The sequence below is a fragment of the Haplochromis burtoni genome, unplaced genomic scaffold (assembly GCF_018398535.1).
Source record: "Haplochromis burtoni strain Fernald_Lab_line unplaced genomic scaffold, NCSU_Asbu1 Contig_131, whole genome shotgun sequence".
In the NCBI taxonomy this organism is placed as follows: Eukaryota; Metazoa; Chordata; class Actinopteri; order Cichliformes; family Cichlidae; genus Haplochromis; species Haplochromis burtoni.
The window spans coordinates 772,328-796,471 of NW_024582492.1; the positions used below are offsets into that span (position 1 = coordinate 772,328).

At 40.6% G+C, this 24,144-nt stretch overlaps 1 protein-coding gene across 1 annotated transcript in view; it reads left to right on the forward strand.

The window, feature by feature from the left end:
- The window catches only part of snd1 (staphylococcal nuclease and tudor domain containing 1), a 187,530-nt gene that overhangs the window by 15,394 nt on the left and 147,992 nt on the right, over positions 1-24,144 (forward strand). Inside the window, exons 10-11 of the mRNA XM_014336127.2 lie at positions 3,090-3,194; positions 13,761-13,862. Of these exons, the coding sequence (XP_014191613.1) occupies positions 3,090-3,194; positions 13,761-13,862 (207 nt within the window). The remainder of the gene's footprint in view (positions 1-3,089; positions 3,195-13,760; positions 13,863-24,144) is intronic.

Consider the following 24,144-nt stretch of genomic DNA (forward strand, 5'->3'; position numbering starts at 1 on the left):
CAGCTGGGAGTTTTAGTAGTTGCATAAAGATTTTCTGATCGGTGTTGGGAGTTAAAAGGCTTATGCGTGTGCTGTTAAATGTAATGAGGCATAGGTGCAAAATGCAATTAGTAAGTATGGCTTAATACTGTGTGTAAGACAGAAAGGTGACATGTGCACTGCCTTTAAACCAAGTCAGACTAACTGGGCTTAATATCTGACAGCTTCTTAAAATAACAAAACAAAATGACACATTTGGAGAGAAAGGCTTGCAGGTTAAACTCTAAAGTTGAGCAGCAGTAAAGTAAGAAAACGAAAAAACATCCCTGCTAGAGCAGGGGTGGGCAATCTCAGTCCACGAGGGCCGGTGTCTCTGCAGGTTTTAGATGTGTCCTCGAATCAACACAGCTGATTTAAATGGCTAAATTAGCTCCTCAACATGTCCTGAAGTTCTCCAGAGGCCTGGTAACGAACTAATCATGTGATTCAGGTGTGTTGACCCAAGGTGAGATCTAAAACCTGCAGGACATTGGACCTCGTGGACTGAGATTGCACACCCCTGGGCTAGAGTCCCTCGAGAGCCGGTGTCCTGCAGGTTTTAGATCTCACCCTGGGTCAACACACCTGAATCACATGATTAGTTCGTTACCAGGCCTCTGGAGAACTTCAAGACATGTTGAGGAGGTCGTTTAGCCACTTAAATCAGCTGTTTTGGATGAAGGACACATCTAAGGACACCGGCCCTCGAGGCCTGGAGTTCCCTACTCCTGCTGTTTAGTGTTTTTGTTTAACAGCATTGTGCAAATTAAGTGCTTGTCATATCTATGTGATGTGCTTGTTATCCCTATATGCAGCTTTGATGGCATTTAAACCTGTATGTTAAACCATGGCATTTGGATCAAATCCACTGGTGTCCACATGGAACACAATGCATTGGTGATGTGAGGCAAGTAATGACCAAGTCCTGGCTAAGCCCACATGTGGCCATGTGGTTAAAACCAACTGAATAAACGTGAGAGTCAACCAGCACTTTCCCCGATAGTAGCCAAGATTCTCCTTGCGCTATGACTGATCTTGACCACTGCAGATGTCATGTCATTACTAGGCAGAGGGTGGCAGTAGATCCCCACCGTTCGAGTAGCAGAATAGACCAGTGAGTCATGCTGCCAGCCTGTTTGTCTCTTCTGCCTGCTCGCTCAACCCTCGTGGCAGCTAACTTTCCAAAGAGTTTTTGCTCTATTTTTCGATCTATTCTCCATCTTTTCCTCTGTCTCTGTTCCTGTGATATTTGCTGTGAGATTACACTCTATCTCCCTGGCTCGCTCCAGCTTTCTGTTCGTCTATCTTGGTGTGTGTTGATCTGTCCTCCTTCGCCTCGCTCCTCTCACCTCCTCCAGCTGATAATTAGCCAGTAAACGTTGAGCCATTTTTATTCTGCTCCCGCCACGTTCTCTCTCTTGCACTTTATTTACTTGGGCAGGCCACAAAATGACCTTGTTACAGTGTGAATGCATGTAGGCTGGTATGTGTGCGCGGGTCTATGTGCACGCACGCGTCCCCTCGCACTTACTCATTACACCTCTCCCCTTCTCCGTCTCTCTCCCTCCTGCTCCCTAAGTCTCTGTATCTCTCCCACTCAGCTCAGTGATTAGTGTATGATGTATTTTGGCTGCTTTTGCAGGCAGCCTATTTAGCATGTGGGCTGGTCTAATTTCTGTTCTCTGGTGGCAAAATGCAACGGCAGTCTGATTTGTTTTCATGGAATAATGAATCTCCCAATGAGCCTAATATACCTGGATTTGTGTCTGCAGTATCGACATAAAGTTTCAACTTTTTCTCAGTTTTTGGTTGGTTTGTTTTTCTACCACAGCTGCAGCCACACAAACACCCACGCAGTCCAAATTGTGGTTGATACATCGCTCAGACCTGCATCTCTCATTTTGAGGACTTTTGTGCCCGGCCTACATATGAACTCCACTTTGAGTGATGATGAGGCCATTTAATGCATGTGTGGGTGGCTACATGTGTAGGGCGATTGATTTCTCAGTCTGTTGCAAGTGGCCTACTTAAAGGCTCTGGGTTTGGATGCCTTCTCCGTCTAAATCACATTATACCCTCAATCTGTCTTCCAACTAAAGTGAGCACATTGGACGCCACATATATAGACTGTGCTGTGTTAGAAATATTTGCTTCACCCTTCATTTTTAACGACTTGACATGAGTACACATTTCTCTGAGATTCATAATTTATCATCTATGTCAGTAGATTTCAGATTTCCCTCTGAAGTTCTGAGTGCTTTTGTGATGTTCTGTCATTGGGAAGAAATGCTGTAGTTCTAAGCTATCACTTTCGAACATCCACACATACTTCTGAACTGTACTTCCCTAAACTCCCATTGGAACAGAGAGAAATAACATTTAAATGCCAGACATAAATTAGTCTGTGTATTTAGTTACACTTCTAAAGGTCTGCAGAACAAAATGCTGCCAGCCAGTAGTCGAGTAGACAACTGCGTAATGCTCTGCCAGTCTATCTTAAACACGATGTTTGTGGTTTAGAGCTTTTTTTCCACACGCACTCTTGTCTCCCTCCTCTACCCTCCCTCCTTGCCTGCTGTCAATCCCCCAGATTGCAGAACGTCCTCGCCCTGTCCTCCAAACCTAGCTGGCCTACTGGGATGCCTTAGCTTGCTAACTTACTCATTCACTCAAGGATCGCTCTTTCTTACCTCCCTCTTGTTGCCTCCTGCTCATGACAGCACACAGTGTGCTCTGTCACTCTCTCTCTGCCTTTGAACAGATCTCTTCCTCTCCATTTATCCTTTACCTGCTCCTTCACTTCCCATCTTTCTGTCAGTCTATCTGCTTACTCACTCAACAAAATGCAATGTCATTCTTTTTCTTACTCCAGCACCCCCACTGCCCTGCACATAGGTTTGTAATTACCCCAAGGTTTTAAGTTTTTGGACCCTTAAATTGATTTCTAATTGAGTTTCATGTTCTTATTTTTGTGCTGTATGCTCACCTAATCACATTCCCGAAGTTTATTTTTTTGGGTGGTTGTTTTTATTTTAATCGTTCCCGCTCCTCTGTTCTTCTATTCCTTGTAGGTGATGCAGGTGGTCAACGCTGACGCCATGGTGGTCAAGCTCAACTCTGGCGAATACAAGACCATCCACCTGTCCAGCATTCGGCCCCCAAGGAATGAGGGAGAGGTACAAAAAAAAATCTATCTGCTTTTAAATGTTTGCACAGCTTTGCTTGCAATGAGGAGCTACTTGAAATTGAAGGAGTGAGTGAATGTAGTTGGATGAGTGAGAGCTTTGTGGTCAGCCAGCATCTGGTGTCAAGGTATTTTCCACCTAAGCTTAGTTACTTAAAAGCTGCACAACTATAAATATCTGTCCGCCTCTTTGTGTTCTCGTGGCCTCTCTTCTTTCCTTGCACGTCAGTCTAAATTCTTTCCAAAAGACTGTGGATTTAAGTCTGACCACTTGGTGGCGCCCCTGCAGTTGGGGCATAAGCAGATACAGTGAAACAGTAGTACACACCCAGTGGTTGCAGCACTGCAGAGAGTGAGGCAGATCGATTTTTTTTTTTCTTTTTTCTTTTTCCCCTTCCACACTCGCTTTCCTCAGAATCACTTCAAGACTGAAAACACACAAGTACATGCTTACACACGTATACTTGGGGACACCTGGGAAAAATACTAATTGATACAATATATGGTGTCCTTAAAAGACGAAACAAAACAAAGACTGCAATGACCTGGAGTCTGTTGTGCTCGATGTCTCTCATTCCTTACCTCCTGAGCACTCATCAGGGATATTAGTGTTGGAGATGAAATCTTTTGCATTACTGTGCAACAAAAACATGCATTGCTTATATTTCCAGGTGACTGACGTGCATTTATTTTTGAGAAAGAACCAATCAAAGCATTTTATTTGACTGCGCTTACTTATCACAGGTTTGACCATTGTGCTTTCAGTCAGCACACCGTTTCGTGTCATATCCTTTTATATAAGCTTGTATTACATTTTCCTCCTCTAAAGGTACGAGGCAAAGGGGGTGTGGCGCTTTTGTCTAGGCAGCGGTTGTAAAAGTCAGCTTACAGACTATCTGCAATAACCCTTCTTTTGTTTTTCTTCTGTTTTGGTTGTTTTGGTTTTTATTGACTCCCTCTTTGTGCATTCTGTCTGTTTTATGGCGTGCGCTTTCCTGTCTTTTCCCTTTTTATTGTCTTCTAAGTTTGGTTTTTATTCTCTGTCCTCGTCCTATTCTCGCAACTCGCTCTCTCTCCCCACCCCTGGCATTGTTGGTGCCTCCCATCATTAAGACACTAGTACTTTGTGTCTTCCCTCCCTCCCGTCTTCCTTCTGCTCTCTTCTCCCTCTTCTCCACAGTCACTTTCTGCTGTCCTTTCCCTCCGGGTGTGCTCAGTGTGGTCAGATTGTTGACCTGTGCCGTTGCCCTTCGTGTGTATTTATTCTCCTTAGTTATCTGTGGTTGTAACAAGCTTGTGGGCAAAAGCTTCTCCATTTTGTCTCTCTCCTCTTCTCTCGTTTCCTGCATTACACAGCATTTGCTCCTAACTTTTCTCAGTGTCTCTCTTTACTCTTGTCTGTCGCTCTTTTTTTCCTCTCTTTTTTTGCCTGCACCAGATGCTTCAACAGTATGTGTTTTGTGCTTCATTACACTGTCGTATGTTACAGGGAGCCTGGGAGAGTGAGCCCAGATGTGAACGTTTGTGTGCATTGTATTGGTGTTACATCGGCACAGTGCTGTATTGCTTTTATCGCACTTCATGCATGTTTAATTGTGTGGTCGTGTGTCAGATTATTGTGCAAATACCCATATTCATCAAAATTTGTTTGGTTTGGGTCTTGCCTCACTGAGCTACTAGAGTGAAATTTGTAGCAGGCTGGATAAAATTTGACTGAGTATAATGTACTAGCTCAGAGTACTTGTTATTACCCATTAGATTATTGTCTCCTGTTGTTTATAGAAGGATTATATAATAACACAATAATTACACTTAAACTTAGTCTTCCTAATCTAAACAATAAAGTAAGAACTACCTAAAAATTCCTTTCCATGTTAAAAACATGGAGATTTTTTTTTTAATTGAATTGTATATGTCAGAGTTGTTTTGTCACACACGAAGCCGTCTATGTGGAAAAGTCGGACCATATTCTCAGTTTTGATGTTGTTGAATGTAAACTGCTGCTATGTTTTAGTTTTAAATGAGGGTAGTTTGCGGTGCTGCTGCTGGTGTCATTTGTTAGGTTGTTATTTCTGTCTGTGAGCTAAAGAGCTGCCTGCATGTCTCTAATGCTGTTGACTTAGCTTTGAATGTTGTCGCTATGGCAGCAATACAGAGTTTTGATAGGTTTGCAGAGACTTTGATGAGCCCTTTGACTTTAAGGTAGAATATAGCAAGTAAGGGAAAAAAAATGCCTGTGCATGCAATAGGGAATTTTATGTCCTGTCTCATTTGCAAACTGGCCCCTGTGTCTGACCACTAAATTAGGCAAGTAAGCTGTTATCTTAAGTGAGCAGGAGAACTTAATTTCATGCCCTGTCCACATACCTTTACAGACGCAGATGTAGCAGTTCCCCTTCAGTTATTAGAAGCCATTCTGGACATTGTAATTTTACATTCATTACTGTTGCTTGAATGATTTAGAAAGCCCCAAAAATATTGTTTGACACCTCAGAATACCGGTGCTCATCTGTATTCTCAAGCTCATAGCTAAAAGTTGCCAGGAGGATGGATCCACACTGAAAAAGCCTAATTTTGTCAACTTCTTACCTGTGGAGGTGATTCTCAGCTTTAGATTTGTAAAGGGAGACGTCAGGGCAGGTATGTCTCAATGAGGTCCACACACACTGACATCATGTTGGCTAACATCACCAGTGAACTGTCTTCTTGCTTACAGTGCAGCAGGCAGTCATAAAGACATTGCCACAGTTTGAGGTGCAGCTTCAAAACACACACACAAACAGACATGCTTGGTTAAGCTGCATTAGCCTATGTCAGGAAACATCTTGGAAATTGGCGTCAGAGTGTCTGCAAACTGATTATAATAAGAAGTGATATATATGGCTGTGTTAGCACTGCAGTCTGCAAGCTTCAAGGAAACAAACTCAGCAGTTACACTCATACATTGTAACTTAAATGTCACATTATTCATTACTATATAATGTTGACATGATATTGTATCTAAACCGACGAGTAGGATATTTGCTTATAGGTTCTTTAGATTTATTACAGTCGTTCTCAAATCGTGACCATGGCCTATATTTACCTGGCAGAACAATTCATTGGGAGTGAACATGCTTTAAATTTAGCTTGCTTTTCATTACTTTGATGTTGTTTTTCTTCTTAAGTACTTACGATGTCATCCCATATTACCAAACTAAATTTTTTTTGAAGAGATTTACTATTAGATTCAAGTCACGCAGCGTGCTTGGCCCAGCCCGAGTTTTCACATTTTTCTTCCTTAGGAACTCTTGTGTGATTTTGGCAGTGTGCTTTGGATCGTTATTATGCTGGAATATTTCTCTTCAGCCAAGCTTCTGGAGACCGAGAGTCATCTCATCACCCAGTTTTTCACTATATCCACAGGCATTCATCCTACCATTTTTAAATGTAATTTCCCTAGCACCTTTTGCACTTCTGCAGCCTCTTGTCATCACGATCCCATCTCCAAGCTCTCCATGTTCAGATCAGACTATGATAAAAGTCATGCTACCAATTGTTATCGGCTTCTTTTCATGTTCTTATTTTACTGTTGATGTCATCCAAAGAGATTTGCACCTTTGAGTGCAAAGAATCTTTTGGAGCTAGATTGTGCAGGCATTTTTCTGCTGGTCATTTTAGATAAGTGAGAATATTCAAAGGTTGGTATATAACCATGTCTATGCAGATGGCATGATGGGAAATTGTGTTTAAATGATCAGTTTTCTTCTCTTTTTTTTCCAGTGCTCACAGATACACTTTAGTTGCATTCACTTACTACTTTGCGACCTGTATTTTCACTGTAGTCATTCTGAAATGTTTGTTTTTGATTTCTCATAACAGGAAATCTGCAACAACTTAGAAATAATACAGTTATTAAGAGGTGATACGGTTTGAATCATTTGGCATTTAAGTGATATTGCACAGGGATGTGCTTGTTTTTGTCGTTCATACACCGTATGAGTGTTGTGTTCTGTAGAGGTCTGTCGGGATTGTGTCGTGCCAGTTGTCATTATTATCTTTGTCTGTCTGGATGTGTATGTGCCCTGTTGAACTTGGTATTCTGCAACAATGCCATTTATGTTTGTGTGTCAGGTTGTGTGTACTTTATTGGAGTATGGAGACCAGATGCGATCTACCAGTGCACTGATGAACTGTGACAGTTCCTGCCAAGTCCCTCTCCTCCTCCCATCTTCTGTGGGTCGCTTTAGTGTCCTAATGCCACATCTCCCCCTGTCCTCTCTGATGACTATGCTAATTGTGCTCAGACTGACAGATTAGTTGACCAATGGCGTCTGTTTGCAGAAAAAAATAGGATACAGAGTTCCTCACTTGTTTTTTTTTTTTCTTTTCTTTTCTTTTCTTTCTTTGTTTGATTTTGGTTCCTTTCCTCCCCAGTGTTATTTTGAGCTTGGGAGTTGGAGTCAGCTTTTTCTTCTCTCTATTTTCCTCTCTCCTCTCTCCTTTCTCTTTCCTTTTTTTGGCTTTCTTTCTCCATTTCCTTTCATGTGCAGTAGGACAAACCCAGTGTAAACACGAGTGGGGAGATACGTCTATACCACAGAGTGACTCACTGTTACGCCCACTCACTCACACTCATTGTGTTTGGATGTGTTGGTGTGTTTCTGCTTTGATGATACGTGCATCAAGTCTCAAATGTTTACGTATGCGTGTCTTTGTTCATTTTAATGTATCTGTGTGCTTATGCAGTTGAAGTAGGGTTAAGGACGGTGTTGACGGAGCACAGAGAGCAGTTAACTTACTGTTCTTATACTGTATACAGCAAGCATGATGAATATGGCTCTTACATACAGCTCTCCCTACTTGTCCAACCTCTCCGCAGTTCACCTCAGCCAGATTGTTCAAACCTGTGGTGAAACCGCCATATTTACCAAAGTGCTAATCACTGTGGCTTGTTTCTCTAAAAATTCAGTACATGCAAAACATGTGGGCAGAATATGACCTTTGAAGTACTTGGAAGACACAGTTATAGTCAGAGTTATTTGACGTACTATTTTTGAACAATACTTAGAAGGCAGAGTGGTTTACCACTGATTGACATGACAATGACAGTCAGAATGTCGAGGTCTTTAAAAAAAATGTTACAGTTGTTAAACTAATTACCAATTGTAGCATAATGATTGTTCAATAAAAAAAAGACACAATTTCAAAGGAAGCTTGAGAATTCAATTAATTATTCAAAGTGTATGTGGAGATGAGGCCTATATGGGAATGTTTGTTGATTTTCATTGGTTTTCCAGAACCGCACATAATTTTTGAAAATTAGATACAGATGCTTTAAAAAAAGTCATGCTCGTGCAGATTTTGTAAAGAATTACAGAGATACAGCTGTATAATTACTAAATCTTTCAGCATAAAGGCTCATTTGCTGTTGGCTGTGTTTTTGTGTTCGACACTTTATCTTCTCCCACTCGGCTCATTGTTTTGGTTTCCTCCCTCTCTCCCTCCTCCTGACTTCTGTCCTCATCCTCAAAATCTTGTGTCAAGCAGTGTGTGTGCTCGGAGCGTGCCTAAAAGCCTAGCAAGAAATGCTTTGACCTCAAGATTGGTAGCATGATGACAAGGGAGGAGGGTCACCCCACCCGTGATTCACTTGTGCGCCACTGGCTGGGTGAGGCACACCGGGAACTGCTAGTACCCTTCTTCTCTTTTATTATTTATTTAATTATTTATTTATTTTGCTTTTCCTACTTTTTAGATGTCTGTACTTTAAAAGTAGAGGCTTAGCTTCCTTTTGTTTCTGTGTGAGCACAAGAGGGGGCGATATTTAAAAAGCTGCATTAGAAGATTATCTGAAAGATGTAGGTTACAGTACTGATTTGCACCTTTTGAACAGGATTTGTTTAGATAAGAGTCATTTATAAGCTTTGTGGGGCTTTCTCTTTGAGATAGGTGCAGTGTTATCTGGCGCTGAACTTTTAGAAGTTGAATGACTTTGGCTTTATTGGCTTAAAAAAAAAAGGGGAAAAAAACAGAGAGCTCCAGCTTACTCAGTCTGTCCATCACTCTGTCCGTCTGCAGGGCAAGTTCGACCGTCTGCTTCAGAAGCTTTTTTTTTTTTTTTTTTAAAAAACAAAAGCACATTAAGTTGCAGTGTAGCTCTCTTATTCAGGCAGCAAGTGTGATGATTTAAGTTGCAGTTGGTGTTTGACATTCTTATTAATAGCAGAACAATCTGAACATGGGGTGAAACCTGTCCCAGCTGTCCCAGTATATTTACCCGTGTGGTAGCAGCTAATCATGAGTCGAGAGGCTGTTTGTTTTGGTGGCGCTGCGGGTAATTTCACTGTGAAATACAGGTTTGTTTGTTGTGTCTGTTGTGAAATCAATTCAAGTCGGTTTAGCAATGACTTATTCATATCCTGCATGAATTTTGGATTGTACGCTATAACGAGCAATAATTTTTCTTTCTCTCTCTCTTTTTTTTTTGTAGTGCTATCTCTCCACCCCAGCCTACCTCAGCAATTTATTGTTTATGCATGCATATTTTAGTAATGTTAATGGGCATACAATATTAAATGCTGACTGTTTGTCTAAGCCTCCCTGTGCAGTGTTTAATAAAAAAAACAGTGCCCATCTTGTCTGGGACACACATGCAAACCCCCAAAAACTAAGCCCCAGAGATCACGTACAAAAGATTTTTAAAACAGCGATCTGAAAACAAACTAAATAATCCCTCCCACATAAGAGAACCCGTAAACAAAATTGAAGTGCTGTCAAGAGCCTGCCAAACCAACAGGCGGCGATATAATCTAAACCCTAAAGCCATGTTGGCCAATCAGAAGCCTGTCAACATGTCAACGCTGCAGAGTTTCTGATTATCTTAACCCCGGAAGGAGTTATCCAAAAGGTCTGTTTTCAGTGACCTAAAATTGTTTTGGCGTGTGGAAGAAAGGCCAAAATGCAGGGGAGGGGAAAAAAGAGAAACAATGGTGTTATAAAAACACACAAAACCCAGAAAAAAAAACCAAGTGTTCATGAAGAAAGGGCCCCAAGCCCAATACTGTACACTTCCCCCAACACCAAAGCCAAGCATCACAAAGTGTGACATGCTCCTGAGTCATGATTTCACCCCAGAAGCTGCAGATGCTCCCAGCACGAGCATCCACACATTTGCAGCCCAGTACTCTGCAGCCCTGTGACACTGTACAAGTCAGCCAGAGCCATGCCTCTGCAATCGTCAGACACGATTCCTGAGCTGTAGCGGGTAATTTAGAATGAAGGGAATTTACCCCAAATAGAACAAAACTCCCCCCGAGGACACTGAGAGCAAACTGTTCTTAGTGGGTTATGGCTGAGACAAAGCAGTGACACTCTCCTCTCTCTGCAACCTTCCTGCAGCTGCATAATAGCGGTTTATGGTAGAGTCTGACCAGTAGTGGACTTTTGAGGCCAATACAGTATTTATGGGGAATAAAAACTGTACTGTGTAGATGCCACCACTGTCTACATATTGCACTTTCAATATATGGGATATTGAAAATACATTTTGTGAACTTTTATTAAAGCAACTTCACCCACTAAGGCAGTGCTTCATTCCACACCACTTTATTTTCAGTTGACAACTGAATGTGCTGTGGGCAGCACTGAGAATGTTATAAACATTGGTGTAGTAGCTGCTCGATTGGAAAATCTATGAGATCACGCATTTTCCAAAGTAATCTGGGAATGACAGCTGGGATGGGCTCTGGCCCAGTTGGATAAGTGGGAGAAAGATGGATGGATATACTTTTTTTTTTTTTTTATATATAGTTAAGCATAGTCTTCTGTGAATAACTGCATAAATGATTAAATAAATGTTTCTGTATTTGAGTTGTATTTATGAAGACACCTGTATCTCTGTAGCCTGCTATTGTTATCATTTGAATATCAAATGATAATATTAGATTGTTTGGGTGTGGGTGATGTCGGTTTCTCCACTCCAAAGTTGAAGACTTGGACTCATCAAGGCAAATAGCTTTATGTTATGCTTGTTTGGCAGGGAGAGACATTTATTTTGAAAATCTTTGAATTGCGCTAAAATTGTCCACAAATTTGTTAGGCCTTGTTGTGCAGCATAGCACAAGTTAGACTGCAGTAACGTTGGACCGCACTGGTAATACTGGGCAGTTGTTGCAGTCATTAGGCATTAGCGCTTCCTTGTCTCACTAAAGCGCTGGCTGTTTTTGTTTAAGACATAGCTTTCCCCTTCAATTTCTCACTTAGCATGGTGGTGACAAGAATACTATCAGCCAAGGTGAGTTTTAAGGCAAGGTTAAAGTTGTCCAGTGGATAATGCCGGACATGGGCATTGGTTTGGAGAATGATTGCCTGTGTGTTCTTCACTACTGCCTGTTTGTGGGTTGTTTTTTTTTTTTTAGTTGTAACATTTCCTCTGATTGTCTCATCTTCTTGTTTTCCGACTCTTTCACCTTTCCACATTCCACTCAGTCTAGCTCTGTTCCCCGTAGACGTTCTAAAAGATGCAGGAGAAGTACCTTTTGTCCTCTTGGTCTACTTCTTCAGTCCTTGTGCCTAATTGGCATAGAGTGCTGACATTTACACTCTTGGCCCTCAGTGACATGGCTACCTTTACACCGTGAAACAGCTTATTAGTTAGAAATGAGTCTTCCTCCTTTCTCACTCTTCTCAAGCCCATTCTTTGCTCTTCTCCATTGAAGTTATCTTGTTGTTTTGTATCCGTCTCTATCAGAATCCCAGTGTAAACACCAGAGTCCATTATCTTGGAACTGTCTTAATGTTGAGTTAATGTGGCGTGATATGACATTAAGGAAAATATGCTCCAAATGATTTATTTCACCCCAGCAACGTCAGTCATTCTCATCCCCAGAAGTTGGATGACTGTGTCTGCAGCTCAGGCACTAAATGCAGGAGGCTTGGCTGGCAATGGTCCTAAGAGGCCCCATTATCCCAGTGCAACTGACTTGGTAGGGATGAAATTCCCAGGCGATTTGCCCCGACTGACACAAAATGAAAGACATTGGCTCCTGTCTGAGTGGTAAAGGGATTTCCACTTGGAATACTTGAGATTAGCCCTGAAGTTTGATCCTGCACAGACTCCACTAGTGAAAGTAGAAGGGAAGGAAGCAACAAATATTGAAATTCCATTATGGTTAAAGAAAGGCTATTTGAAGGTAGATTAGGTTATTCCCATTATGTGCCATTTCTTTTGAGGACGTTTTGATTTTTTCTTCCTTTTCACCAGTAAAGTTTGCCCCACCCTCTAACAAGACTAGTTTTAAACACCGTAATGCCTTAGTGCCATAGGCACGCACGCATGCTCATACATCCTTTGCTCTCCATGTGTCTCATTCCACATCCATCTGCCCAGCTGTGTGCCACACCTGGCAGCTCGGAACAACTGGAGAGTCATTAAAAATGAATGAACCCCATTGAAGACAGACGGAAATGAGGAATTAATCCAAGCCTGTGTGCTCATTTGAAGGAGACTCAGTTCTGTTTGTATGACAGATAATGATGGCGCTCATAGAAGAGCGTGGGAGGGGCAGGGGTGGCGAGCACACTGGTATTGTCATTCATAGCCTCCTTTCTCCTGTTAGTGTCTGTCGTACTTTCCCACTGCATCATTGTCATTTTGTGCATTCAGTTTTTTCCCTCTACTTTTTCTCATACCCTCACAAAAACTACACCTGTCACTCTGCGTTTGTGCGTCCGTTTCTATTACACACGTGCATTTATTCACTCTGGGAGCAACACAAAACCTCAGCCTCCTTTGAAAATGCAAATGGGTTCTATTTGTGGCCGGCTGCTGTCACAGAGTGGGCGATCGTGTTGAGGGAAGTTTTTGTCTGCAGCTGTGTGTGTAAGTGTGTTTGCAAGAATTGGGCTCCATTGGTCAAAATATCTTTGTGTGAATGCGCAAATGATTAAAAGACCACCTTATTAGAATACTTTTTTTATCTGAGTAAAAAGCATGTGGTCATTGTTTTGATAGGGTTTGAAGAATCAGTATTTCTAAAGTGTAATAAACAAAAAACAAATATTCTGAACATTCATTTACCTTTAAAAAGGTGCGAATAATATTTTACTTTTAACAGGTAACAGGTGTTTTTACCTGTGGTGCCCAAACTTTTGCAAGTTCGTGTAAATGAAAATGTTCCAGCTCACCTCTGAACATGTTTCTCTTTGCCTTGGTACTTTCGTGTCTTTTTACTTTGATAACGCTACATTTGATTATTTCTTTGTGTAATGTGTCAGCACTGAAAGTAGCAGGTGCTTTTGTCAAGAGGAAGATGTGCAACACTCTTAATTTTTCCATTAGTTTCGGGGACTGTAATGGAAAGTGAAAAAGAGACAAATAAATTGACCTTGTGGAAAAAATGTTTTCTCTCTGTCTGTATGCTTGAGATCAGAGTTGGTGCATGTTCTTTTATGAGAGGTTGTAGAAAGTGCAATATGAATAACTTTCTCCTTCCCCATCCTTCTTTCTCTTTTCATTTTCTCCTGTCCTCCCCTCATCTTGATCCTGACCTCCTTCATCACTTATCAATCTCTTCAGGAGAAGAACAAGGACAAAGACAAACGCTTCCGCCCGCTCTATGACATCCCCTACATGTTTGAGGCCCGGGAGTTCCTGAGGAAGAAGCTCATTGGTAAAAAGGTAAGAACCACTGAGAGTCACACAAACACACCTGCATTCACCAGTTTTGCCTTGTCTCTGTGAGTGTGCGTGTGTGTGTGTGTGTGTGTGAGATATTGTGTGAATCAAAACGAATACCTCTTATCAGCTTTAAGAAATTAAACAATAGTTGTAATGTAGCTGCTCCAACACCCTTTCCCTCCCAGTGGTATCCAAATACATTTCAAGTTAGATAGCTATTTCTCTCAATCTCTTAGTGTGAATACCAAATACTCCTGGTAGATGCCCTAGGGCTTGGTGTTGCTCCATTTAAACAAGCAATGTTGATTTCCCCCTCTTGTGTCTATTGATCCACCGGGTCTGTACACCCTGGGGGAGGGAGCTGGGGCTGCTATGATTTACACACATCTGACCCAGCAGAAACCAGCAGTGAACTGAAGAGCACTCCAGAGAACGCACCATCGCTTGAGCATTTTATCTAGTTTATTAAAGTGAAATTGAGCTGATAAATGAAAGATGGTTTTGTGAATCTTACCAAAACGACATTTTTATCCGTCTCATACGTACAGGTTAGTTTTTGGAGAAGGGTCCCCTAAGTAAAACCGTGTAATTAGATCTATGAAGCGTAATATACCTGCTCAAGACTCCACGCAACACCCAAAACCTTCCAGTGAATGAAGAGGTTTATTCAAAGTACCTATCAAGAAAGAAAGAAAGCGTATTAAATGGAGATATTGCCAGCCTCAGAACTGACAAACAAATGAATGCTTGAGGTTCAAATGGCACACGGGCGCTTTTAATAATGATGAAAGGGAAGATGTTGGATTTAATTATCAGTCTATCGATAAATAGCGACTGAGCAGGGAGCTAATAAACGTCTGTAAGACTTAATTAATTCTAACCGGGACACATTCAGACTAATTCACAGCAATTCAGAGTACCAGCGACATCAACTGCGATCCTAAGGCATCTGATTTTTCTTTTCTTTTCTTTTTTTTTTTTTTGTCGGCTCGTCTCAGTTAGTCAACACGGCTCTGCTGCGCCCCAGCACAAGCTGCTATTTTGGGATGTTACCCTACTTTTCAGGTGATCTGCCAGCAACGTCGAAGCACGTTCAGACGGGTAGAGTCAGGCGATATTAGTGATGCAGTTATGCAGTTAGAGGTCATCAAGAAAAAAAAAGACTTTTATTGTTCCCTGGGCAGCTTTAAATGTTGTTGATTAAAGTCATTAACTTAATATGGCTTTAGAATCTGTGTAGCGCATCTTTTAACTTTTTCAAAATAAAGAACTAATTCATCTGCCCTTTTTTTTCCACTCTGTCACATTTAATTTTCACAAACTTAATGAAAAGCAAACATTTGTGAACATGTACAGGGCTTGCCGGGACATCCTCTTAGGTGTGGTTAAGGACTTTTGTGCTGGTCTCCTCTCAACTCCTTTGTATAAAGCTTATACTTTACTCTTTTAGACACACAAGTCCATCTCAATTAATGAATTAAACACCATAAAGATGGCAGTTATTGTCTTGGACACTCTCAGGAACCAGATTATGACTTTTTTAAAATGCAAATAATTAAATGACATTATTCATACATCAAATTCCACAAACAATTGCATTGAACTTATCAATTTTGGAAGCTTGAGCATATTTCTGAATGAGCTTTACTACAGCTGCGCCTCAGAGGACTTGTATAAAGAGGTGTATAGTAGACTCCAAGCGGAGCTGTATTTACATCAACTTTACACGCGAAGTTTGCATGCCAGCAATTTGCTTGTGGAACTCTAACTTTCTTCTCTGGCGATGATTACTTTTTTTGTTGTTGTTTTTTTTTGTTTTTTTTTTTTTGGACGCATGAGCCACATTCTTCATTTTCACCATGATGAAATGCAAATAAAATGATTCCAAGAATAGCACAAAAAAGTTCTTATGTGTAGACAGAGAAGATTGAAATTGTGTTGCAACATAAATAACATTTCAGAGATTTTCAGTGCTTCAGTCTGTTTGACCATTGCAACGTCATGGTTACCATATCAGGAGACGGAATAGTGATTTGATTATTAAACTCAAGAAGCAAAGACCAGAAGGGTGAGGGATTAGATAAAGCGTGGAAACAAGGATGACCAAAGAATCATTCATCTTCCTAATTGCCGATTTCTTTAGACATTAATGTCACTAACAAATGCAGTTCTTTTCAGGACTTGCATTTTACATTTAACCAAAAATCTGTGACCTGGATGTCCTTCACAGTCCATCCTAATTCCTTCATGATTCAGATTCACAGCCTTCTCGCATCTGCCTTTTTTACTTATGTAATTAAAACACTAGGTTAGTTTTATGTCTTTATGCTAAATGATTGGTCTGTAAGATTGGAATTGTTCTCCATTTTTGCCTTTTAGTGTATAACTCTGCATCTTTCATATGTACGCTACACCTACATTGTTTTCATTGTGCTACAGTGGCAATTTTCCCACCTCCAGTGGCAGTAATGCATGGAGAGAAGGCGGCAGACCCAGAGCTTTTGTCCATTGCCTGAGCCAAATAATGGTTTATGTTTTCCCATAAAGATAAGTTTAAAACTTGTCAGATGCACAGGGGCCATATAATAATAGGGCCATGATGGAAAAGATTGCAGAAATTTACATGGAAATGCAGTTGCGAGCACAGATTGATGGAAACTGTCATTATGCGCAATCACCCTGACAAAATGACTTCCCCAGATAGAAGTTAACTCATAAATTCAATACTGTTTTGCAATTGACTTCCAAAATTTTGGAGCTTAGACCTCAACAAATCCATCCTTTGTGTGCTTTGTGAAGTCTCAGCATGTATTTCCAGTGGTACGAGAATGTACCAAACAATTGTAGCGATTTAATGGGGCCAAACTACAACAGCCTTACAATAAATGGAGCCAACATGTCACCCACACCTTCATACTTGTTCAACTGAGTTAAAAAATAAAATAAAAAATGGCAGTGCAGGCTGATAAACACAAAAACACGCACCCACTCAAAGCCAAAAGCCAATAGAGTTACTTTTGGCATTCCGTGTGAGAGTGAGATTCATATCTCTGTCCCAGCCTCTCATCACAGTCATTTTAATCATACTCATTAATGTTTTTTTTTTTGTTTTGTTTTTTTTAATGACAGAAAATTCAGCCGTAAGCCGGCTTCTGCGACTGAAGTGCGAATAATGATCGCGCTGTTTATTTGTGGTGTTTGTGTTTGGAAAGATGAGCGTGCGGGTAGGGGGAATAAAAAGATGTGACAGTGTTGTGATAAATATGCACGTGTCACCTAATGTCATGTTGACTATAAAGGCTTGTCTGTAGGGCTTGTCTACCAAACAGTGGCTCATGTGTTTATGGTGCATGGACATGCATATAGATGATGTCACAATACATATACATTTAATTTAGAGCTTGAGACGTATATGTAAACATGCATCAGAACCCTCACTCGTGCGCTGTAGCCTTTAACTGTTTAGTCATGCAAGTACAAATGGCATGCAACTCAGAACATGTGACATTACTCATATCAGTCTGCACTGTCTTTATACTAAGTTTGATTTCACTGTGTTTCTTGCTTAGACCCACGGGTGTTTCAAAAGTCAACTCAGCTAAAGCCTTACTGTTTCTCTCTAAGCCTCTGGCAAATCGCTGTTTTGTAGCATTTATCGCAGAGGAAAGTACGCATGATTGTGTGTGCGTCAAAAGGAGTTAGTGTCTTAAGTGTGTTGACTATGCATGTTTTCACAGGATTGAATCACTGGCTCTGTTTGCCCAGTGTATTCAAATGAATCCTGGCTGATCCAATCACATGTAGACAGCTCTAAATGCAGGTGGAAGCACCGCTTCATGACACGTTGAAAGATTTGATCACTCAAGGTATAGCTGGAAGTGGTGGCCATTAAGGATCTGTTTGTCTGCATGCAAAATCAACCTTGACCACTTAATCAGTGCTATAATATGTGCAGGGCGCAAAGAACTCCCACAGAACATTTAATACCCGAGGCAAATTACCATCTCTCTTGCTACAGCATCATCCGATAGCTTTCTCTACATGGCATTTCTCTTAAGATCTGCCCTCGTGCTTCCCTTCTCTGTTATTAAGTTGAAGATCATTTCAAAGAGTTAACTTCATAGAAAGTGCAGTTAAGTGACATATTCTTAGTTAGCGTATTGTCTGTCTTGTCTTAATGTTGGTTTATAATGGAGCACTGTAACAAAAAAATAATTTCCCCCAGGGATCAATAAAGTATTCTGATTCTGATCTGATTGCTGTCAAAACAGTTTGACTGAAACTGTATTTTTTTTTTCTTTTTTAAAAGAACTTTGTACAGTTCTGCTGCTTTAGGCTATGGTTCATTTAATCAAAGACTGACTCTAGAGTGGTGGCTTAATTAGTAAAAATTTAAACAAGAGAACAAAAATTATGACTGACTAGCTTAAAACTGAGAAACACTATAAATTAAGCATAATCTATGTGATGAGAGTAAACGCTATCCATATAAATATTGCATGTCTCTTTAAAAGCTACTTGTAATTGTTAACTATCTTCTTCAACACTCAAAATGTACATTTTGCTTGAAATCTGTGGCAGTTTGCAAACATATAGTGCCAGATTAGCTTGTACATTGTGACTAATGCTAGCAGTACTAACACCAGTAGCCTTGTTTCTTAACAGGTGCAGAATGTGGTTATGCATTGCTGCAGCTGAGTGGTTGAATGTCTGCTGACATAGCCTACATAAAAGCTTTTCCTTCTATATTAGAGTACTGAAGAGATTCAGAGACCAGGGTAGACAACTGCCATCGTTCTTTAATAAAATATATAATAAATTGGATAAATATGCTAAAATGGATGTATGGAGTATGAATAATTACTTTAACCGACTTATATTTCCGTTGCCTAGACAACTAATCATGCACGTCCCTACTCTGAAGACATCCCTTTATGACTTTGACTGCATGTTTTTCATACTGCTGAATGAATTTAGAACTGTATATATAGCATATGCCACCATATTCCTCACCATTTGATTAGTATTGACGTTAGATTCCCCCAAGTGTGTACTTATAGGCTCTTTGAAGTGAGTTAGGTTTAAGTGGAGAGCTCTAGCCCATTTGCCAGCACTACAGCTTCCTCTCTCCTCACTAGTGAATCAATAACAGAGCAACTCTGGAATGTTGCCTTCCTCCTGTTTCTTTATTGTTCCAAAGACACAAGGTTAAACCGTTTGTCACATTGTATCATTTTTAGAAATAGTTACTCAGCCGTACCTGACTTTTGAAGGAACAAGAGTTGTTCTTTACCTGCTTTGTTGAACCCCCCAAAAATGATGATGGGGGAATATTTTTGAGCACAAATCCAACCCACGAGGCTTTAATGTTAATCCATGTTACCCTGGCCTACTTGTGGTGTCAAGTTGGATGCAGGTATGCAAGTGTGCAGATGCATGCTGCGATCCAGCAAGGAGAGGAGTTTAGTCGACCCACTTATTGTCATCCTGTCTCAGAACAATGAGCTCCAAGGAGACAGATTTGGAGCAGACTCCAAGACCACAGTTTCCCTTGAAATTTTGCTCGAGAAAGCCCCACTTTTATCCTGTCTTCCTTTTGCTTTCTGACACAAATGCAGACAAAGATTTGACCTCAATATTGTTGGGGGGTAAATTGGAAGTTCCTGCTTCATGTCTTCCCTGAAAGAAGCAGAGGATGTGATTTCCTCTAACTGCAGATCTGTCAGATAACAGTAGGTGTATTTCAGCATCATCTCGAACAGGTGTTGACCAACGCTAATGGTCCCTTCCAGTCACAAGGTTGAACTATCATATCGACCTACAGGTGTTCCCCTCTGCTTCTCCTTTAAGCCCAAGAGCGCAATACATTACGGGAATTGGAAAACAAGCAGATTTCCCTGTGACTAAACCTGCTAGAACGTGACTAAGCATTAACCAGCAGTCTCAGTGTGCTCAGCTCAATACCCTAATGCCAGCGCTCTGGTTTAGGAGAATAAAGCTATATTAAATGCTTTTTTTCCCCTTCTTTCTGTTAAACCCCTATTCCTCATCTCTATAAGGAGAGCGTGGGGCTTTTGATCTTTTATAAAGCATATCTAATATCCATATTCAAAAGACTGCTTTTTTCCCTTCTTTTTTTTTTTGCCCAAGCAGAGGCTATAACTCTCTGAGGCAAAAAGGAATTGGTTCAATACCTTTTGAGCAGCTCCTACGACTAGACATTTTTGAGTTTCATATTGACACATGCTTATTTCCTTTAATTTTAATCATGTTTATATTAAGACTTTGAAACTAAAACTTGATGATTTTTGTTTTTTTTAAATGTGACAAATAGTAGAAGGTTTTGGAATTTTTCAGTAACTCCTTCTATCTCATATCCAAGAACTTCTTCTGAGCTATCCCTTTATGGTAGGCTATAAATACACTAAGGCATTTTCTTTTTCTCTTTTCTTGATGTCACTCTACGTCTTTCTGACTGACTGTCTTGGTCTTTCTCATTTATATCGCCACCCCCATTGAAATGGCAGTGCTTGCATGGTGACATAATCCCAAAAAGCTTGATGTGGCTAACTTTATAAGTAGTGCTTCTTGTGCGCCTGGGTCTCAGCCTCAGCAGAAAAAAAGTAGAATGGAAATGTTGCATTAAGCCACTTATCAGGGTTGAGCACATTCGGATAATCCTGCGTGCTCAAAGTGGCTCCTGTTATGCAGCTGCTTGTGTAGTACTGTTAGCGACAGAGTTTCCCCCTCTTATTGGTGTGCACGTGTGAATGAATTGAGAATGTTGTGTGTGTGCGCAATGTGGTATTTGATGCAGTGTGTGTGAGTGAATGTGAAAGTTGGTTTGGGAAAAGCTCGAGGTATGTGTGTTCAAGCAGACGCAAAGCAGGTAGTCAAAGCGTCATCAGGTCCCATGGCTGAAAACCCAGATGGGGCTCCCTCTTCCTCCTCCTTTACTCCCCCCTCGTCCTCTCTGTATTGTGCTGTCCCAGTATTTTCTTTCTTTTTTTTCTTTCTTTTTTTTCAGCACAGCTCACTTCATTAAATGATAGCCAGCTGTGATTATAGCCTGCTAAAACACAGCAGCAACCTAAGCAACTCTCTTGCACACAAACGGTTGTTCACTCACCCACACAGTCTCCCTTCTCTTACACTACCTTCATACTTCATTTTTTTCCGTCTTGCACTAATTTTCTTAATTATCCCTCTTTCTTTCTCCTCCATTTTTTCTCTTCGAAGCTTAAAAATGTCCAGTCTTTTATATACGATAGTCTCTTGTGTGTTGCCAACATCCAGGTGCAGGTGAGGCTGTTCTAACACCTGTGTGTATTCCTGCATGTCGAACAACCCCACACCCACCGCTTTCTTTTTTTATCACCTTGGTATGCATGCTGCAACAGCTGAACTGTGAAATTTCCACTAAAAGCTTTAGCACTGTTAAATGCAGTCTTTGATTACAAATGAATCTTTACCAGTTTTTAAGTGTGTATTTGTTGCCATGTCCATTTTAAATAGTTGCAAAAAGAACAAGCTGTGAGGAGCTGGGTAGATAGACCGTGCAAGCAACGACATGTTTTTTTTTTTTTTTTCTTTTCTTTTCTTTTTTTTTAGCTAGAGCAAAAATTAATCACCTACATGCTATTGGGATAAGCTGCCTGTCACTGTGCTCCTGTCTGGAAACCCCATCATGCAGAACCCATACTGGGCTTCTCACAACATGGTACCTTTCCCATATCACAGCTTAGCATAAGTTATCTGTAATAGCCTTTCACTTAAGACCACCGCAAATGGAGCTCATTCTAGGAAGCTCGACAACCCCACAGTCACGAGCCTGTCATTATGTTGCGTTATTGGCAAAGGTTGTTTGCACTGAATGCTAATTCGACTTAGGCTTCATGCATCCGTGCCGGTAACAGTCATGGCATAAGGCATTATTTTTTATTATTTGCACAAAGATCCATTTGGGCAGATGAAATCATTAGATTCAGGTATTTAAGGTTAAGTTCACTGAGCTGGTCAAAACTTACCAATTCATATGCTTATGATAGATAATAAGATGAAATGATAAATCCAATGTCCTTAAAATCAATAAAATGTCTTAAATTCACTTGGATATGAGTCTTAAATATTTTAGTCATGACCCCACAAGATTTTACAGCACACAGTGCTGCTATTTTAGCCATCTCTATACATTTAGCTTACACAATGACTGCATTAATAACTGCTTGCTTGCTTGCTTGCTACTTCAACTTAATCGGTCACAGTGGGTTTTTTTTTTGGTTTTTTTTTTTTAAATGTTTATGAAAATGTATAAAGGGAAAAATACAGTAAACGGCAACAGCAAGATGATAAGATAAAGGACATTGCTAACTTAACAGTTGTAGCTTACCTGTTTAAAGAAAATATTAGAATTACAGAAATTCTCAGCAGGCCTGGTTTAGGCCCAGTGGGCCACCAGGCTTACAGCACACTGGTGTAAAGCCCATACATGATGATAACAGTAGAGAAGGCTTTGCTAGCCAGACTGCTCAGTCTAAGATGCAAGTTTAAAGATAAATGGCTCGAGAATAAGAATTTTTCTTGGTGGTTAAAGTCGATGCCTGGAAATCCTTAGAAAACAAACTGCTTTGTGTGCCAAAGGTTTTCCAAACTTCTTCACTGTCGACATCTCTCCATTGCAAATTTGGCATTATATTAAAATTAAAGTGGTATTAAAAAGACCTTTCTTATACCCTTAGACACAGAATGAAGCTGTGACATTTGATCATTGTGAATTCCGAATGTTCTTTAAGCCCACTGTGTTGGCCATTATTCAACATCGTAACTCAGGAGCAGAAAGGAAGATTTGATTTTTCGTACTGAACCAGTGACCCGTCTTTAGACTTTGGGGATTGCGGTGTAGTTTTTCTGTGCCGCAAGGTTGAAGATGCAAAATTTTTGCAGCAACATCCATTTTTCCCCTCTCTCTTGTGGCTACAGCCTTACATTGTTTCAGAATGACCTCATTGGCTAGGCATGTGAACACAGAACTCACATTTGATAAGCCAATATTTTTTTTATTTTTTTTATTGCAGAATACAAATTTGCAAAAAACAAAAAAAAAACAAACTATTACTCGAAGTCTTTTTGAAATCATCTTCACGCTAAACCCTTTGCCAGTATACACGCAGAAACGCCAGTATATAGTAAAAAGAAAAACAAGTATTTTGTTCCTTTGGCAGAGTTGACTGAATATTCCCATGTTGCTTGTCGCCTCTGCAGAACAAACGCATTTTGTCTCTCACTTCTCCTACTGTCCTTATCACTCCCCCACTTTCTAATCCATCCACTGCCTCTCCCCCTCTGTTTCACTCTCCTCTGGGGGGTTCTTATAGATGGCTCTGCCTTATCAGAAGATCTGGTAGATGGCCCGTGGAGAATAGGCCTGGAACTCCTCTAATCTAACATTGCTGGTCAGAGTTATAATCTGTCATCACCTTGCTTAATGGGGAACCACTGGAATTTCAGATACAGAGCTTATAGCATCCAGCATTACATTTTGCTTGGATGTTGAAATCTCCCCCAGTCTCCTCTTTCTGTGTTGGTTTTCTCTTTTTTACTATTTCCTGTTTCTTCTGATTCCTGCACTCGGGGTCTTGTGTCACATTGCTTTGGCTTTTATTCTTCTTCTCCCACGCCTAACCATGGATATGGGCATGGTCATTAAGAACAATTTCACACAAAACCAGTACAAAATGTTTATTTTCTATTTTTTTTGTTTAAATTATTATTTTTATTTTCTCCTTTCTGAAATTACAGTTGCAGTTACTGTTGAACAGCACGGCACTCTTCTTTTCCCCTGTTCACGTCGCTACATACTCGTTCTGTCCATCTAACGACAGGCCAACGTTGTTCTTTCATGTCCCTGTAATAGGCCTGCCTCCATTGTCTGTTGGACTCATGTCTATGCTTTGGCGCTGTGATGCAAAGTCAAATTCCCATATTCTTTTTTTCCTTTTTTTTAATATTCCTCCGTCTTATCACACTTGTCTGACAAGGTTGAGACGTAGCTCTTAAACTACCGATGGTGTATACTGGTATGGCTACATCCCTGCTGTTACTGCTGTCTGCCTGTGTCTAGCCCGCAAAGCAGGCTTTCCCTGTCTCCTGCCTGCACATGCACGCAGCTGAGTGACAAAATTGTATCTTCGGGGTGGGTGGATTGGAGTCTATCCCCAGGGAGCTGTGTGTTGAGAACACACAGTGTGGGGTCATTTGGGTTCTATCACTGTTGTGTGTGTGT